The 17,635-nt window shown below is 42.8% G+C and overlaps 2 protein-coding genes across 5 annotated transcripts in view; one reads left to right on the top strand and one right to left on the bottom strand.

Annotated features, from left to right (window-relative positions):
- The window catches only part of TRRAP (transformation/transcription domain associated protein), a 76,340-nt gene extending 68,804 nt beyond the window's left edge, over positions 1-7,536 (bottom strand). Inside the window, exons 1-11 of one of the 4 annotated variants that reach the window (XM_032703768.1) lie at positions 6,845-7,536; positions 6,237-6,311; positions 5,536-5,686; positions 5,150-5,199; positions 4,084-4,194; positions 3,418-3,522; positions 2,703-2,786; positions 1,929-1,985; positions 1,210-1,335; positions 816-893; positions 498-586 (exon numbers count right to left, since the gene is read on the bottom strand). In XM_032703768.1, the coding sequence (XP_032559659.1) occupies positions 498-586; positions 816-893; positions 1,210-1,335; positions 1,929-1,985; positions 2,703-2,786; positions 3,418-3,522; positions 4,084-4,194; positions 5,150-5,199; positions 5,536-5,635 (800 nt within the window). In that variant the 5' untranslated portion in view covers positions 5,636-5,686; positions 6,237-6,311; positions 6,845-7,536. Of the gene's footprint in view, positions 1-497; positions 587-815; positions 894-1,209; positions 1,336-1,928; positions 1,986-2,702; positions 2,787-3,417; positions 3,523-4,083; positions 4,195-5,149; positions 5,200-5,535; positions 5,687-6,236; positions 6,312-6,548; positions 6,641-6,844 lie in introns of those variants that run through there. The other 3 variants (XM_032703767.1, XM_032703770.1, XM_032703769.1) reach the window with 3 other exon arrangements.
- On the top strand, positions 7,121-16,317 carry TMEM130 (transmembrane protein 130). The gene is made up of 8 exons (XM_032703771.1): positions 7,121-7,603; positions 9,085-9,375; positions 10,637-10,805; positions 11,816-11,985; positions 12,630-12,714; positions 13,690-13,892; positions 14,898-15,010; positions 15,754-16,317. Exons 1-8 carry the CDS (start codon positions 7,546-7,548, stop codon positions 15,928-15,930), a joined length of 1,266 nt encoding a protein of 421 aa, XP_032559662.1. The 5' UTR covers positions 7,121-7,545; the 3' UTR covers positions 15,931-16,317.
- Positions 16,318-17,635: the final 1,318 nt, after the last annotated feature.

The raw sequence follows: 17,635 nt of genomic DNA, 5'->3' as shown, positions 1-17,635 counted from the left end.
TCATAAGGGAATAAAATCACCATGGGAGAGCCCATTTTCAACAAGCCCTCTGCCATTCAAATTCCCAGCAGCTCCTCGTGCTCCAAGCAGAAATGCACAGCCCTGAGGTAGCCACACAATTTTCAACTTCCTACAGAAAGCCAAGCCAATACAAAGCATCAAATATTTGGCTCCTTTCCCCTAACTGGGGCAATTTTTTTTCTCCAAGCAATACTCCCTGCCACAGACTTGTCTGTCTCTCTCAAGCTTCAACCACTTATTCACCACGGATTTTATCAGAGGTATATAAAGGAAATATTCAGATTTGCTAATTACTTCATCTAAAGGGCTTTGACTATTTTTAGTCAGATAACTGTTGCTACTTTTGAGATTAACAGCAGTAAGACTATAAGGAAAAATCACAAAATATAAAACAACAAAATTTCAGGGCCTACTGAATGGCAGGTTTAAGTAGTTTATCCTAAATATCATCAAAATACTTTCAAAAATGCTCTTACCTTGCTTGAGCAGAAACTTGTATTATAATAGTGTTCATAATCAAGGGCACAAATTCAGCTACTACATTATGAATGTTCAGTTTGTAGAGCTTAAAAAAAAAAAGGTATTATTAGAGAAATTTACAAGTCACACTTGCAGCCAACTTATTTGAGAACTAAACAGAAGAAATTAAGCTATTTTAGCAGCTTATTTTTACATGAGATTTTTATCTCAAAAATACATTACATTCATTTTTACTAGCATGTGAGCCAGCAGAAGTTAGACAAGCCATTCAGAAATAGGAAGTACTTACATACAAAATACTGCAGTATACTAACCTGATACATGAGAACAACAATAATAGGTAGCTCAGCCAAGACCTTCAGCGATAAAGAACCTCTGGGAATTATTGAATGCTGAAAAAAAGAATAGATGCTTTATAAACAGCAAAAAAGTATTTAAAATACACTTTTACAAAAACTGCTCATTTTAATAGCACTATACTTGGCAATACTAACATTTAAAAAGCACAAAACCATTTGGCATTATATTAAATAAAAATCTTGTAATTACAGCTGCATAGAAAATACCTGAAAAGTGTCAATCAGCTTCTGAAGATAAATTTTTATAAGAAAAACAAGCAAAAAGAGTCTATTATGTTTACCTGGCCTTCTGATTTGTGGTATTGTGATACAGACAGTCTCACAGGCAAGGAGCAGTTAGGATACTCACTGTTCTGGTCTCACTATCCTCTCGCTCAGGGTTTACTTTCACCACGATGGTTGTGATCATGCCAACCATCTCAGGGGTGGGAACAGTGTTCTCTGGAATCACCTGAGGATTCTCAAAATACCGATTCTACAAGCAAACAGCAGAACAAAAACATAATAATGCTACTAATAGTCAAAAGGCCTTTTATCCCCTTAGAATTGCTCCATAGAATTATTCCCCAGAGCAGTTTTTTCCTCTCCGCGTGTGATGCTCCAACCACAGGGTCTGTCAGGGCCGGACACACAACCTGCGACCTCCCCCACTACAGAGAGCAGCGGAAAAGCAACCCCACCCAAGGGGGTTCTTTTGCTACACAAAAACACCCAAACAGTTACTCTGTATCAGGGAGGAAGCTCACACATCCACCTCCCTCCCTGCCCCCAGAAAAAGACACATTTGGCTACATGGAAACAACTGTAGCCACAGCACTGGCGCTTTAGGGTCTTACTAAAGTTCGCCTCTTATCTTCTCTGTGCTAGAAACAGAAGGTTTTCCAAATCAAAAATCTAAACCTCTCCATTTTTAGACATATTTTTGATAAATAGAGCCACTAAAACTGTATTTAATTCGGATCACTAGATACAAAAATAATTATGTCAATACCTTTAAGAGATAAAATAAAGAAATAAAAACTAGTTTTCTGACTGTAGCAAGGGCAATTTAAGAAATAAAAAGCTTACCACTACTTTTGGAAGTTCCTTGTAAATCTGTTTCACAAAGTCCAAGAAATGATGGATCTAGGAAGGAAGAAGTCAGTTTACCACAAATAAATTTTAAAAAACTCCCACCATTTTAGAACCTCTGTATTTACAGCACAATTACATAAAATCTCTAGTCAACAGTATAGCATATTTTTCATGATAACAGAAAATAATCTGAAAGTGTCCTCCTATTTCCTTCTGTTATGTCAATATTAATTCGAATTTCACTTGGAAAGAATCCAATCCACCTACCATCTCAACACAGTTCCAAACACAGTGTTATTAGAAATAATTACTATGAACCAACTAAGTCTTCCCAGGAAAAGACCATGGAAAAAAAGGCAACTTTGAAATACTCCTTGATGAGTTACAGGAGAAAAGAAGGGAATAGAGGGAAGACAATCATAATATTCCTGTTCCAGGATTTTCCCTTCACAAACCAAAAAGGCATCAATTCTCTTCCTTTCTTTAGGAATTCTATTCCTTAGTCTGATCATATTGTCCATAAGCATTTGAAGCAAGGACAACTAGACCTTAAGAGTTTGGTTTATTCCCAGGGTTGGCAGCACTATGCAATCCTTTTAAAAATTAATTAATGGTTAAAAAAAAAAATTAAATACATGGTTCCCATAACAGGTCAGGTAACATAAAAGGAAAGCAGGAAAACAAACCAACCAACCCACCAGAACAAAACAGCAATTCTGAAGAGCATGGCAGTAAGTTCTATAGCACATAAAAAGATTTATGACCTACTTCTTGAGTGATTGGTGGTCGGAACTGTTTGTGCAATTCAATAATTATTCTTAAGCAAATCAGGACATTTTCTTCATTCTCCGTCTGAAAAAAAGAATCTTTAGTGAGTCCATTGCTAAATTCTTCAACTACTCTGCAAGTACTTCAAAACCCTATAAATTATATTCTTCTCAACAATCTAAAGTGCTCCATTAATATGAATTTGCATGAGCAAGATGCCTTTCCTTTCATACCTTGTAGTCCTAGAGTGGCTAAAATTAAATTCAACCCTACGGGAACAAAACCCAGAAGTTTCAACCACTTTGTACCATCAGACCTGTTCCTAGAGCCTCTCAGACAGAGAGACCCATGTGGGGCTATTTAAACACCTCTGCCTAGAGTAGGCTCTTTTCTGGGAGCTTCAAATGACAGTGTTTTCAATTCCAAGAAAGAAAACAAACTCTCTAAAATAAGCTCTCTGCCAAGAAATCTTGTCCAGCATGAGAACAGTTCCCCGCATTTGTAAAATTCACATTTTCAAAGGGCAGAACAGAACATGCAGAAAACCTGCTTGTGCTAAGAGATGACATGGGTGAAGCCTAAGTAGAATGCCCTTCCACTGCTGATCCAGTAGCACAACTATTGAAAATCCTACTCCCAGCAAATTTTGAAGATTAAGAAAGCAGAGGAAAATACTGCTGAAAATTTGAAACAGTTTTAAAAGGAAAAGAAGTACCTCTAGAAATCTGAACATCACAGACAGGATATTTTTGGTATGAAGACGAAGATGTTCATTGGTTGGTATTCTGTGAATTATCTCAAGCACAAGCTTTCGGAGTTGCTGTAAAAAAAACAAACCAAAGATATGACAGAACTTTTTTAAAAGCCCTCAAAACCCAACAAGGGATTGCAACATCTTTTTCAGCTTAAGACTTCTGCATGCTTAAATAGAAAAAAAAAGCCATTTTATTTCATGTAGATATAGGCTTATATACAAACACATAATGCTTCCTACATATATGTGAATTAAGGGAAATTTAACAAATTTACAGTTGAAAAATGAAAGTTTTCAAACTTTTTTTAAGAAATGCAATTTAAAGTATTTAATAACAAAGATTCAAGTTTTGCCTTTCATTCCTAACCCTCAGTAAAGTCACTAATTTGTAACATAACAATGTAGAGTATTTCTGCAAGAAAGCCAATTCTGCAACACCTAGTTCTTCCTTATTTTTCATAGAAGCCCAGATTTGCAAAGTTTATCTGTAACTTACTTAGAAACTGGACTTTTTCAATTTCACTCCAAATGACAGATCTATTTTTAACAAGCCTATACATAAATCAGTTCATTAGGTTAATCAAGGACTTCACTGCAAAAAGACAAGAGATGCTCAAAACAGTTTACCTGTGCTGGCTTCTCCTGCAGAAACTGAACTTCTCCATCCTGTAGAAAGGTGAGAAACCGAGGAATGATGTGTTCCAGGAACGTAGAATATTGAGGGGATGATGTCACATTCTAATTAAGAACAAAAAATGGGGAGGTATATAATAGACATTACACAGATTAGATTTAGTTACATTCTGCTGATGCACTACAGAGCACTACCAGTGAAGCAAGCAAAGGGGAATACAAATTAATTCCTTTACTCTCTATGAAGAAACCGAGAAGGAAAAAATTCACGCTCAAACAAAAAATTTTTAAGAAACAAGAATCAAATCTATCAAATGTTTCCATCCAGAAACTGGTTTAGAAGAGCCATATGCTTTGCTAGCCCAGAACAACATTCCAGCCAGCCCAACTGGCACTGCCACGTAGGTAATACTGTGGGGAAGCACCTCAGTTTTGAACCTCACCTCAGGAAGTCCCCCAGAATCATCAATCCACGTTCAGTTCTACATCCAAATCAATAATGCACCCAACAGAATTTGAACATGAATTTCAGAATGGCCACATAATAACTAAGTATTCACCTAGAGTATAATTTCTGTTAACACAAGGTTAACTTGAGTCCCACATTTTCTCTGCTGCATCTGACAACTCCTCTCTCACTTCTATACTATGGAACTACTCAGAGGAATCAGAAGGGCCTCTGTTTCACAAGGGCACAATACACATTTGAACCAAATAAAGGAAAGTGTTAAATACAGAGATTTCCATTCAAAAAATGGAAGAAAAATCTCTGATTTCACTTTTATTTAAATGCTTACTGAATAAAGACTAGGGAATGAAAGCTCTATAAGTTCAAACATAATTCCTTCAACAACCTGCCTAATTCCTAAATACAGACCTAAAATCAATGACCTGTAACTGTTTAAATTATAAGTCACGAGACACTAACATTAATCTTTCAACAACATAAAATCAGAAATCAAGTTAACATACACTTAGCACATGAAAGGCTGCCACTGCAGAGGGTTGGGTTTTTTTTGTTGGGGTTTTGTTGTTTGGGCTTTTTTTTCTTTTTATTTACCTCAAAATTCTCACTGACTTCTTGCATCATTTTCAATTTGGTTTCATCAGCTGAAAATGGAAATTGAAGCAAAAAAATGTAAATGTAAAACTAGATCATGAAGGAGAACACCAGGCTCATTGATCAAAGAAGCAATCAGATCTTATCAGTTTAGCTATCATCGCCCAATTATAAGGCACACCATTCTCTCAACCACCACACTACACACGCACTCAACTCACTCACTTTGGCTCATGCAAGTATTGCTCATCACTTTGCTTCTTCAAAAATCAAAACTCAAAATTCAAAGTGAATTTGACATTGATCTACTGCCTGAACAGTACTGCAACATTTGTGAAACAAACTACTGAAGAACTGTAATTTTCAATAAGGAGAAAGTCTCTTACGTGTATTGACATCCGTAAGAGCAGCCACAAACTGAAGGTATTTTTTCATCAAAGTGGTTTGGTCCACCACCGTAGGCCCTTGTGCTGAAACAAATGCCATCTTGAAGGAGGAAAGGTCAGCTTTCAGTACCTAAAATCAAGATCAACACACCTACAAAAGAATAAAAAAGTATTTGTTAGTTTATATGGTTGGTTAACAGCCGCTATCAGATCACTACATCCATTTTTCTGACCTATTGAGGGGGACCACCTTTTCCATAAACCACAGCTGTCACGTTTACTTAAGCATACAAATACAATGCCAAGCATGTACAGCACTCTCTGCAACAGGAATGCACTAACAGATACAAGTGGTTATTGGGCTCTTTCCACCACAGCCCAAACATCCACGCGTTTTGCCTGGTTCCATCTCTCCCAGCAGCAGGCTCCAGGCTCGGGAATGCTCCCAACACCGCACACCTGTTATCCTGTCACCCAGGATCCCAAACTTACAGCTCCCCTCGGACACACCCCGGCGGGACTCGCTCCCAGCGGTACCCGGAGTTGTCCACGAGCTGCCTTTCCCGCTAGTAAAGAAACCTAAAACCACATTCATCTTGAGAGACCAGCGGCCTTCCCGCTGCCCCGGGCGGTTTCTGTCCGCGCTCCTCACGGCCTCCATGGCCGGGGCGCCCCCAAACGCCCCCCGGGACGCCCCTCACCTTCCCCGCCGCAGCGCTGCTCGCACCGGCTCCTCCCCGCGGCCAGGGCGCCATCACGCCGGCCCCATCTCCGCCCTGCGAACAGGGGCACCCGTGAGCGGCCGCGCCGGCGCCTCCCCCGCCCCTCAGCGCTACCGGTGCCGAGCTCGGCTCGAGGCCTCCGGCGGCGGTGCCGGCGGCGCTCCGGCCGCTTCCTCCTGCCCGCGGCGCGCCGGTCCCGCCCCGCCGGCAGCGCCGCGCCGGCCTCGCCCCACACCGCTCCGCTCCACCCCGGCCCGGGCCCCGCCGGGGCGCTGCCCCCGCGCTCCTCACCCCGCGGCTCCCGGGCCCGGCTCGGCCGCGGCGCCCCGGGTCCCTCCTTTGTTGCTGCCGGAGGCCGCCGGCAGCGCATGGGCGCGACGGAAGCGCCCGCGCTCAGTTCCGGCCGCCTCCTCCCGGTGCCGCCTCCCGCGCCTCTCCGGGGGCGGAGGCCGGCGCGGAGCTCCGCGGTGCCGCTCGGTCCCTTCACCGGCCCCGGTGCCACCCCTGCCTTGAGCCGCCCCAGCCCGGCGCTGCCTGAGGCGAGCCCCGCCCGCCCCCTCGGCCCCGGTAACAGCGGGGAGAGTTACCGGGGCAGACACGGCCGCTGCCGGTCCCTCCGGCCGGCACGGCTCGACCCGGCCCGCCGGGGCCCCGGGAGAGCGGCGGCAGGGCCGGAATCCAAGCAGAGGGGGCTGATCCGCCAGGAGAAACAAAACCGCAACCAGGAGTGACAAAAGGGCTTCGAATGAGGAGTTTAAAGAAAAAATATTAAATAAATTAATTTTAAAATCCCACAGCCCACTGCGGGGCTCTGCCTCTGGTTCCCCGCGGCAGCGCGCCCGTCACGGGCCCTCCGGGACCGGTAACCGCAGCCCAGGTGCCGGTAACCGCAGCCGAGCCGTCCCCGCGCCACCGGGGCCTCAGAAACACCGAACCCGTGCGTGTCATCCCCAAAGCACAGCACAAACCCCGTCCGAACCCTAAGAGCTGTCCCCGCGCTCTCCGCAGATGGGCGGCATTTGTGCGCTGTTTTATTGATTATTTGTTTAAACTCCCCGTCGGCTTCGCAGCCCCGTCACGCTGCCAACACGATCCCGCAGGAACTGCCCCCAGGAGAGGCGGGCTGGGCGCTGCCGCGGGGGAGCGGCCCGGGGGCGCGGACGGAGGTGCCGCAGAGCCTCGGGGGCAGCGCCGGCCCCAACGCGGCCAGAGCCGGTACCAGACCTGGCCCTAGACCTCGTACCAGACCCGGTCCCGGCACCGGCCCGTGGCCCCCGTGGCCCCCAGCATGGTGCGGCTGACCTGCGTGATGCTGCTGCTCGGGCTCGGTGCCCCCCCGGCGGCAGGTAAGGGGCCGCGGGGCCGCGCTGGCACCGCCGCCGGGGAGCAGGCGAGGGGCTGCGGGGAACGAGAGGTCACACATTAGCCGTGAGCTGCATTACTGCTGCGGGAGGTGGTTCGCTGCCCCAGCTTAATAGCTATGCTCGGGGATGGAGGCAGCTCCGGGCACCTTTCCACCACCCCAGACTTTATTCTCGGGCGCTGCGACCTTGGAGCCTGCAGTGGAGGTGGGGCATCCCGAGCAGCCGGAGTTCTGCTTTGCACATCTGACCTAAAAGTTGCGCTTATGCTCCCTCCTCTGATCCCGCGCCGCGGGTCACAAGGCACCCGGGCAGCCGCTGTCCCTCGCTGTGGGACTCGCAGAGCTGCGTTCTGCAGAGAGAGGTCGAGAAGGTAGAAGAAATCCCTGAACTGGATGGAATGTCTTGCTGTGCCAATCACTCTTTGAGTGACCTTGGGTTTGCCCCTGAAACTCCAGCTGCTGCAGCTGTTGGGCCGATATGGCCCTGGTTTGTGCAGCACAACGATAACCTCCAAGGAGAAGTACTATATAAGCATGAGGTAACTGGCTATTTTTTTCCTAAGTTCTGCTGAAGTGGAGCATAGCCTGAATATTCTAGAGACATGAAACCTCTCTGTGCCAGATTTCATCAAATCACAAGCATTTCTCTGTTAACTCAAAAAACTGAACTCAGGGCATTTCTTGTGCTGTGAAATGTGAACAGTGGAGTTCTTGCTCAGGCAGTAATGTTCCAGTTCATTTCTCACAGTCCTTTTGCCTCCAGAATTGCTCAGCACCTGTGATGTGTAAAATAAAATGTGGGCACTAAGTAGATGCTTTGGAATCTCTTTCCACCCTATCCCAAGCTGATGGGTGCAGAAAAGCCAGCACAGGAGCTGGGTGATCCCAGTGCTCCCTCCACATTACAGGTCACGGATGAGTGAGAAATGCAAATTCTGAAGCTCAAGGGTTCCTGTCCCAGTTAGCAATCTGGTGGCTGCTGAAAGAGAGAAGGAAAGGCACCAGCATGAGAACCTCCCAGCTCTGCTGCTCTGCCCAGCCCTGCTGGTGAGAGGAGAGCCGGGGAGGGAACATGCTCCATGTTGGAGGCAACCAGATCCTCTGCTCTGTCCAAGTTCACAGCTATTGGTGGTTGTTGCCTTTCCTTTTGTTTTGAGGTTTTAGGCTTGGTTTTTTGTTAATTTTTAACACATGCAGATCCTTTAATATTGCTGCACTGCTATTTTCTGGAAAAATTGAATCCATCCTTTCCGTAAAACCCAACTTCACTCACACTCCATCCACTGCAGTAGTTGCAAGGGCTGAAGTAAGCAGAGAAGATAAAAGTGAGTCATTCAGAGCAGCAGAGGTGGTTCAACTGACTAGTTAAAAATAAATAAATATATAAATATGCAAATAAATAAATAACATTAACAATGCAATACAACAAGGTTTGGTTTGCTTTTTCTCTTCTCATTTCCACAGAGGCATATGGTCTAGAAATAACCAACAATGGTCCCATCACAACAGGAGCTCAAGCTACTGTTCAGGCCACTCTAAGTGTGAAGAATGAAAGTGTCACATCAGACGTGTATCACTTTAACTGGATTTATGCTCCTCTGATTCTGATAGAGAAATCCGAGCAGGGCTTTAACTCTGTAATTAATGTGACTGGAGAATTTCCTGGGACTTTTCCTGTATCTGTCTGGGTGACTCACAGGAACTGTTGGCTGTGTCGGCCGGTTGCTAGAAATGTCACTGTGCTTCAGATCACAGGTAAGATTTGCCTTTACAACCTCTACACCTTCAGGAATTCAGTATTCAGGGTGCTGGCTGCCTTTGTTAGCACCAGGAAAACGAAAGTCAGTTGTAAATATGGCTCCTGACAACAGAGTTTGATTTGTGTAGCCCTTTGACTGAAGGTGGGTTTAGATGGCATTGTACACCTAGTACAGTTAGAGCCACACTGCAGTCTGTCTACATCCAGGATAAAGTGTGATCCTGCCCATATTTTCCTGCCTCTGGTCACTTGGAGAAACTGAACTAGAAACTAGATGCTTCAGCAGCTGCAGTCCACACATCAGCATTTTTCAGAGATATCCAGACTCCTAAAACAATGCTTCCCAGCATTTCTACTTTTAAAGTTAGGATGACCAGCAGCAGTGACAGTCTGCTGATTTTCCCTGTTGCATGACACAGCAGATCTTAGGCCATCACCACAACAGAGCCTTTACATTTTCTTTTAAACCTCTAAATGAGTGTACTGAAATTGGATATGAAATCATGGCTGCACTTCCAGATGTTGCTAAGTGCAATTTCAGCTTATTGGGAATATTTATAATCATAAATATGCTATTTTTTTTACAAATTAACCAGGTGGGGTGGTATGATTAACCCAATTTCTGGTACAGGAGGTTGACATGAAATCATCAACTGACAGCTTTCCGCAGTGTCATCATAACACCTCTTTATTCACAGGTTAGAGAGTTTCTTTTAGATCAGCCTCGTAAACAAATTCCAACATAAAACCTCTCATAGACACCAAACCTTAATCCTTTCTGTATTCACAATATATAGTGCTCTGTTCTTCGTCACAGTCAAATTTTAATTTATGTAGAAATAGCTAAAAACCAAAAAACAAAAACCCAGAAAAAGAAAACCTCCCTAAACAAACAAATAAACCCCAGCACCCCAAACATGAAGGGTGTGTGTAGTGGTTTGGTTCTAAATCTAGACACTCGTTGAGAATCCCATGTTTTCACATCAAGAGTAAAAGTTTATACTGACCTTAATCAGTCCAAGATTTCTTAGTTCTATTAGAAGTTTTATCATGATCCACTGTATAACCCTAAATAAGTATTTTCATTTCACTGCCTCATTAACATACGTAACAACACTGAGTAATAGATATAAAATACACTTAACCACTTGGAGTAGGACACAGAAAGACTTAAGCAGTAATGTTTTGATACACACACAGAGCATGTTATGGAAGTGACATATGCTGTCATTCTTTTCCCACCTTATTATTCTGCAGAATTTATCACAGGGAATCTCACCATTGCCCAGATAGAAGACAGTGAAGTTGTCACACGGGGTTCTAGTTCCTCCACGGGCACAGTGACCCGGATTTCCTTCTCTCTTCATGACCCAAGTCATTACTTCAAGTCAGCATCATTTGTCTACAACTGGGATTTTGGAGACGGGTAGGTGTGGTTACTTGGTTGGCTTTAAGGAGTATTCAAGATGGGTCTGATTCAGATGCTCATCTGGAGAAAAATCATAGTTAAATCCCAAGACAAAGCATATACCTTTGTGAGTTGGTACATCCTTGGCATGTCACCCTGGTGAATTCTGAAAATCTAAATTCACTGGGTGCTCACAAAATGGTGATGTTTTAAAGACCTAGATTTCTTGTTCAGATATATGCTTACATGTATTACCCTGTGTGTGTGATGAGCCAAACTGTGAAATGGAATAAGCAGCTCATTGTAAATTATTTTAAAACATCGTTGTGCCTGCAGATCTCCATTAGCAGGTGGTTGTTGTGTATGTGAATAATTTGTGCACTTAAGGAGAATGGAAGCAGTGGTTGGGCAACAAGGAGCTGTTATCATGACCAGCTATCCATAAATATACAACAGTTTGGTGAGGAGCTTTTGAAAGTGGAGAGTGTCTCACATAACATGCAGGTGCTCTTTACCAGGGGTAGAACAGCACTCAGAACCATTAGAAATAAAACCATTGGTAAAGACACATGGCAGTAGGGAGGAAAAAACCATTCAGTTATTTATCTTATTTGAAGATAAATACATGTATAGGCAAAGAGAGATGTGAGATGTAAGCTTTAGTCTCTGGATACTATTTTTTTTCTTTCTTTCTCCCCCCCACCTGTTAACTTATAATCTGCCTGCTATGAAGGTGGTTTTCATAATATACTGACTATTCCTATTTCACTTTGTGAATTCTTTTAGCATTATCTTTAGTCTCTGATTAAAAATGCACAAGTTTACTCCAGATCTTATACTGATTGTAGTTCTATAGGTAATGCCATAGACATAAATCCTCATTGATATGGACATAAAGTAGAATTAGAATCACAGCGACTGGAGTCTGAAAAGAAAATATATTAGAGCTTGTCCAATTTTAAACCAGAAATCTGCAAGCACTTGGTAAAAGGCAATTTGGATTCTAAACCTTTTCATGTTTCACACAGAGTTTACCAGATTACCAAGGAACCCTTTGTCTACTGTAACTGCTCTTCCATGGGGAATCGCACGGTGCATCTGAAAGTCGTAGCTGAATGGGAGCAAATTGGAAGCATCATCCACGAAAGAGAAATTATGCAGAAAACTGGTGATTTTACCACAGCTCTGGAGCTCTTGGGTAATCAAAAAACATTTTGCGTATTCGATCCACAACGTGCTATATATGTACAGATAAAATCTAGCTTTTAAGTGGTAACACAACTTCAGCACAGTTTCACATGCAAGAACTGGCCAACATGATTCAATGAAGTGTTTCCATTGCAAAATGGACTTTGTGCTGTTCTAGTGCAGAAAAATGGGGGGGAAACATATAAAATCTTCTGTTTCTTTTTAACCTACAACAAAAATTTACTGTCTTTTTGAAAATCTCACATACACTTAAAACAATAAAATGTTGACCATAACTTTTGCTGGATTTGTCAGTTTATACCAGCTAATCCTAAACAATACATAAGTTAAAACAAGCATTAGGAAAGTCTCATTGATTTGGTCAGCTTCAGGAGTAAATAAACATGGAAGTAAAAATGTAAAGAATTAATAAAGTAGTTGATTATATATTTAAAAGAAATCATAAAAAAATCAGAAAACTTACAACATCTCTACTGGTAGGTTTCGTTTTTGGGTACAAGACAAATATTATTATTTGTGTGACTGATGGAGCTGAAATCTGCTAAGACTGTGAAAACAAACCTTCACTGGAAAACCAGTGAGTTTCAAGTTTCCACATGGAGTGTGACATGCTGCCTTTTTATTTCTTTTCAGATGCTGTTAAAAGTATTAACATAGTGGGCTCCAGAGAAACTCACGTAATGGAAAACTTGAATTTATCTCTTCATATCAATGGCACGTAAGTAGCAAACAAGACTTCATTCCCCAAAAAGTGAAAACAACAAAAACCTTTACAGGCAAACCTGAGATCACTAAAAGCAGGCTTGGTAACCTCCTAGTCACAGGACTGGGGCTGATGCAATAGGAGCTTAAGATAGAGAAGCAATGACAAAGGCTTGAGAGATGGGTTATCAAAAACAAAGCTAGAAAATGAGCTAAGCACATAAACATGCTGCTTTCTTAAGCAGAGAATGTCATAAAGAGATAAGAAACAAAAACTAATAAAATGGGGCAAAGATTTTGATTCTATCTGATGTCAGACTCAAAGTCCATAGTGCATAAGGTGAGTTTGGGCAGCATCAGTTGGAACAGAGGCCTGGAAATGTAAGTGAAAAGCATCAATTAGACATGGTGAGAAGCCATAAGGCCATAAAGTGGGTTGCACTAGATTGCTTGATAACAAATAAAAACCTTTTGTTGTAAGGGAATGCTGTGGTCCTTGCAATTAATTTACCTTTTCCAGCTGTCAGCCCATTGTCCAGAGCTCATCTTACGTTCTTTCCAGTTTCAGCTGCAGGGTTTTTTTAATTAGAAAAGTCTTGGGTGTGCTTCAGTAGCTCAGACAATGATTTCTGTGTGAGAAGGACAAAGAACAAACAACGTATACTCCCTTGGAAGTGCAGGGAAAAAAGCTTCCTTTTATCTTTTTTGGAGAATGCCTGTGGACTTTTCTACACACAGTGGCCTGCCGGTGACCCACACAGGTATTCAGCTCTCAGCTGAAAGACTTACCTTCATAGGAGCACCACAAAGAACCTTTTCACTTAGCAAATGCTGTAAACCAAACACTTGTGAGGTTAATTACTTCTCTATTTGTATTTAAATTACTTCATTATTTTTAAAATTATTACATTAGTTTAACCAAGCTCTTACCTGAAGTTTTCGTGAAATTTTCACTTTTTTCTGCCGTGTCTTTTTGCTCTTTTCCTTTCAGCCCACCACTGGCACTATGCTGGCTCATAAAATCCGAGTGCATTCCACTTGAAGGTGACAAATGCCATCTGGTGGAGATCAGTGGCTCCTGCTACAATCTCAGCCACACCTTCAGAGACGCGGGGCAGTATTGCCTCAGCATCAGAGTGGAGAACGGTGTCACGATGCTGCAAACCTACCATGGGATAAAAGTGTGGCCAACAGGTGAGGAGCAGGGAGAGGGGTTCCCACCTGTCAGGGCACTGACAGTCTCAGACAGGTTAAGGACAATTAAGAATTAACCAGCCTGCAGATGAGGTTTCTGAAAACTTTGTATAGATCCCTAAAAGGATAGGAATAAGAGAAAGGAGAGTTTGTAATGTGCCTGCTATAATTGCTCTGAGCTTCTTGCAGTCTGCTGAACCCTTAGTCCCAAGGGTGTCTTGAAGGTAGCAAGTTTTCTGGGAAGGCTATATTACTTAAATTACATATTTTTCAGTTTAAATAGTCCAGTTTTGGTAGTTAGAAAGGATAATTAGGAAAATCTACACCTGTCACACTCACTTAACTAAACAGTCTCAATTCTTCTTTCAGTTTAGTTATGGGGTTTTTGAGAGCAGATTTCTCCAGGCCTCCATTTCATTACAGATTTGTCCCTTCTGCCAGCGATCCCTGCTGGCTCCCCCATACGTGGTCACATGTGCCCCTCTTGGGTTCCCAAATCATGTGGGAAAGTGGTTAGGTGGCCAGGTGAAGAGGACAGAGGGCAACTTTGTGATACAGAACAGTTACCCCATCTCACCATGGGCAGCACTTGTGTACAGACAGGGCAGATCGCTCCAGAAGGCAGTGATGTGCATTCAGGGCTAAATCCTCTGTCCTGGAGGCTGCTGTGAAAGTGAAATAATCCTGTCCTTTCCTATCCTCTTGGAGTACCACAGAGGTACAAACACCCTGGGGAGTCAGGGCTAACATAAGTAACGGGGTGGGGTTTTTTAGGCTGTTCAAGAGAAGAGGCAGGTAAAATGGGAAAGACCTTTTCCCTCTTCTGAGATTTCAGAAAGGCATGGAGTAATCCAGGATGGAAAATTTATTCCCTCTTACACACATCTCCTTTGTTCTATAAATACAAGAGCTTCTCCTAAAACTTCTCCATCTTTTCCTTCTCACTGTTGCCTCTTCTCAGAGTATTGTATCACTCCAGGAATGTGTCCTTGTGCTCTTTCCTAGGGATCCACCCAGCGTTCTCAGTCCTGGTCTGCATCGCTCTGGTTTCAGTGATGTTGCTGCTGGTGCTGTACACGACCTTCCGAAGTAACACACAACAAAAAGATCTTGTGGAGGTATTCAGTTACTCCTACTTTGAGCTGGGACAGTAATTAAGTATCTTTCAGCCATGAAAGGTATTTAGTATGACAGGTTCTGTAATCCCCAGACAAGTGGAGCGGGAGGGAACATTTCCCTGGTATGTGTGATCTGTTCCACTGAAAAATCTAAACAGTGTAAGCAAACACTTTTAGCAACAGGCGTGTGTCTGGCTTATTGCAGAGAACTCTAAATCAAGTTTCTGTGAGCAATTTGTTAATATTCTCAAGCAGATGCTTGCACTGAAGTATCTCTTCCAGAGGATCTACCTCAGAGTAGTTACACAAAAGAAAACAGGGAGATAGTGCAAGAGGATACAGGATAATAAAATAGGAGGGGTACATTGCCTAAAACAGCACTGAATTGTTACCTACCCCTAGCATGTGACCTTCATCTCCCCAGCTCCCTTCCAGCTTTGATACACCTTTTATTTGCTACCAAATGTCTTTGTAATAATCATGAGTTCCTAAATCAAAAGTAGCTTTCATGGTACTTTGCAAAGTACCTAATACCCTTTACGTTGTGCCACAATGTGAATAACTTACCTGTGGAGAGACTGCCTATGAGCAGCAGGTATGAATCAGAAGTCTATTTGAAGTTGGTGACTGACTGAAAATGGTTGAGGACCAAGTGCCATTTCTGGCCCAATGTATTTTTGCTGGACTCACTTGAGCCAGAAGGAACAAAACTAAAAATGATCTCTTTGATGTTCTTTTTCCAGGTAGCTGACTTTGACTTTTCTCCACTGTCTGATGAACACCTGTCTAATCATTCAGAGTCAGGCTGTGGCCCACTATGTTGCAGATCATGTTTTCTTCAGTCATCAAAGGAAGCTGCCAGGGAGAGTCATGAACTTCGACACTCTTTTTACAAGCCAGTCAAAATGTACACACAGTGAAGAACTCAACTGCACTTTGGTTGCACTAACTGTCTAACTTTCTCACTTAGGATAAGTTAAAAGCCCAATGTTGCACAAATGGTTTCATTTTGCCAGTGCAATGAGGTTCACCATTTTAAATCCAGCACTTGATTTTTTCATTCTCTGAGCTAAAAAAGAAAAGTAGCTTTGTATTTTTAACTTATACGGGTGTGTACATTTACAGCTGTAAATGCAGCATTTTATTCTTATGAAAGATTGTTTTATGTGCAGGTTTGCTAAACTCACTACCTCCTGTAATTTTTCTGTTCCTTCTGCTGTCTGTTTCAAAGAAGAAAATGCTTAAGACGAACTAACCTCTGTTTCCTATGTTACAACAATATTACTGGAAATGGAAGTCACACAAAATGCTGTTGAATGAGTATTTCTTCTATAAGGGAACTGATGTGTCCAGGTTGAGAACGGCCGAGGTGCTTCCAATGAACCAGACCACCTAATTATGTTGTCTTTTTTCCTCCTGTCTTAAAAGACCCTCTTTTTAAGCTAATGGACTTCTGTCAGACTGTAGTGGCTGATGACCTGCTCTTGGAGAGCTACCTGCTAGCAGTATTTTGGTGCTGTACAAAGGTCCACATGTCTACCACTTTGTGAAGTGATACACCACGCTAACCTTTTTCAGAAACTTTTTTTTTCCTCAGGCTGTTCATTCTTCTTTTCTTTCTCATATTACTCCCCAGCTAGTCACTAAAGCTCCTCTTCTAAAAAATGCAACAGCCAGTAACTCACAGCTGCTCAGAAAAACATATTCAATTTGAATTCATACTCAACATTCAAGGCTGTATGAACTCCATGCCTGTTGCAGACTATCATCTACTATCAGCTTCCTGCTCTGCCAGGCTTTGCCCCTTGCTATGAGGCATTTCAGAGTACCCTGGAGGCTTTTAAACAAAAGTGCCTTTGTGGCCATTTCTTTTTTTAAATGTGACACACCTTCCCCACCTCTAATTTAAAGCCTATGGGTATTGTGGGCTTGGGGTTTTTCATAATTTCTCAAATGCACTGATTGGGAGATAATTGTCTGAATGGGAGGGGATTTACTGTGAGGTTTTTGGGGTGCTCATGTCACACATTCAACTTCTGTGTTTCCTCAGAGAAGCCCAGAACTTCAGTTCCCCTGTGAACAAAATTACAGGACTTCAGAAGGGCTCTGTTAATAAACATGATACATTTAAAGTAGAATAGGTTCATCTAAGATAACAAATTCTGTAAACCCCAGTTTTTGTCAAAAAGTACCTTCCAAGGCAGAACTTCTCTTGGCTTTTCTTCTAAAGAGAAACTGTATTGCTATGCAAACTTGTTGATTAGGAGTGGTGTCCTTTGTATTCCTCCTCAGTGCTCTGGTATCAGACTCTTATCTTCAGTCATATTCAGTTACTGTTAAAAATGTGCCTCTCTTTAGCAAACAAGCTACTGTGCCTGAGAGCTTTAGTTTTATTGTCTGTTCCTGAGATCCCAGCCCTCTGAGCCACTGCCAATGGTACAGAGACTCATTATGGGATGTCAGTGTGGTTGGTAAATGGCTACATGGTCTTTGGGCACTGAAAAGATTTCTGATATGCAAAATGCAGCTGAGAGTGACAAAGCCCTAGACAGACTGCACAGGGGCTTTCTGCAGCCAGAAGTTTAGTTTTAGCTTCTTTTATTACATTTGTGACAGATATGTGGC

Source organism: Chiroxiphia lanceolata, chromosome 16, assembly GCF_009829145.1.
Source record: "Chiroxiphia lanceolata isolate bChiLan1 chromosome 16, bChiLan1.pri, whole genome shotgun sequence".
Lineage (NCBI taxonomy): Eukaryota > Metazoa > Chordata > Aves > Passeriformes > Pipridae > Chiroxiphia > Chiroxiphia lanceolata.
Note: the sequence above shows the minus strand (reverse complement) of the source record. Positions and strands in the feature narration are given on the sequence as shown.

Bases quoted from the DNA above. Each gene is read 5' to 3' on its own strand.
- TMEM130 (XM_032703771.1), top strand. From the start codon at position 7,546: ATGGTGCGGCTGACCTGCGTGATGCTGCTGCTCGGGCTCGGTGCCCCC. The intron at 9,376-10,636 runs GTAAGATTTGCC...ATTATTCTGCAG, and splicing joins CACTGTGCTTCAGATCACAG to AATTTATCACAGGGAATCTC. The intron at 11,986-12,629 runs GTAATCAAAAAA...ATTTCTTTTCAG, and splicing joins CACAGCTCTGGAGCTCTTGG to ATGCTGTTAAAAGTATTAAC.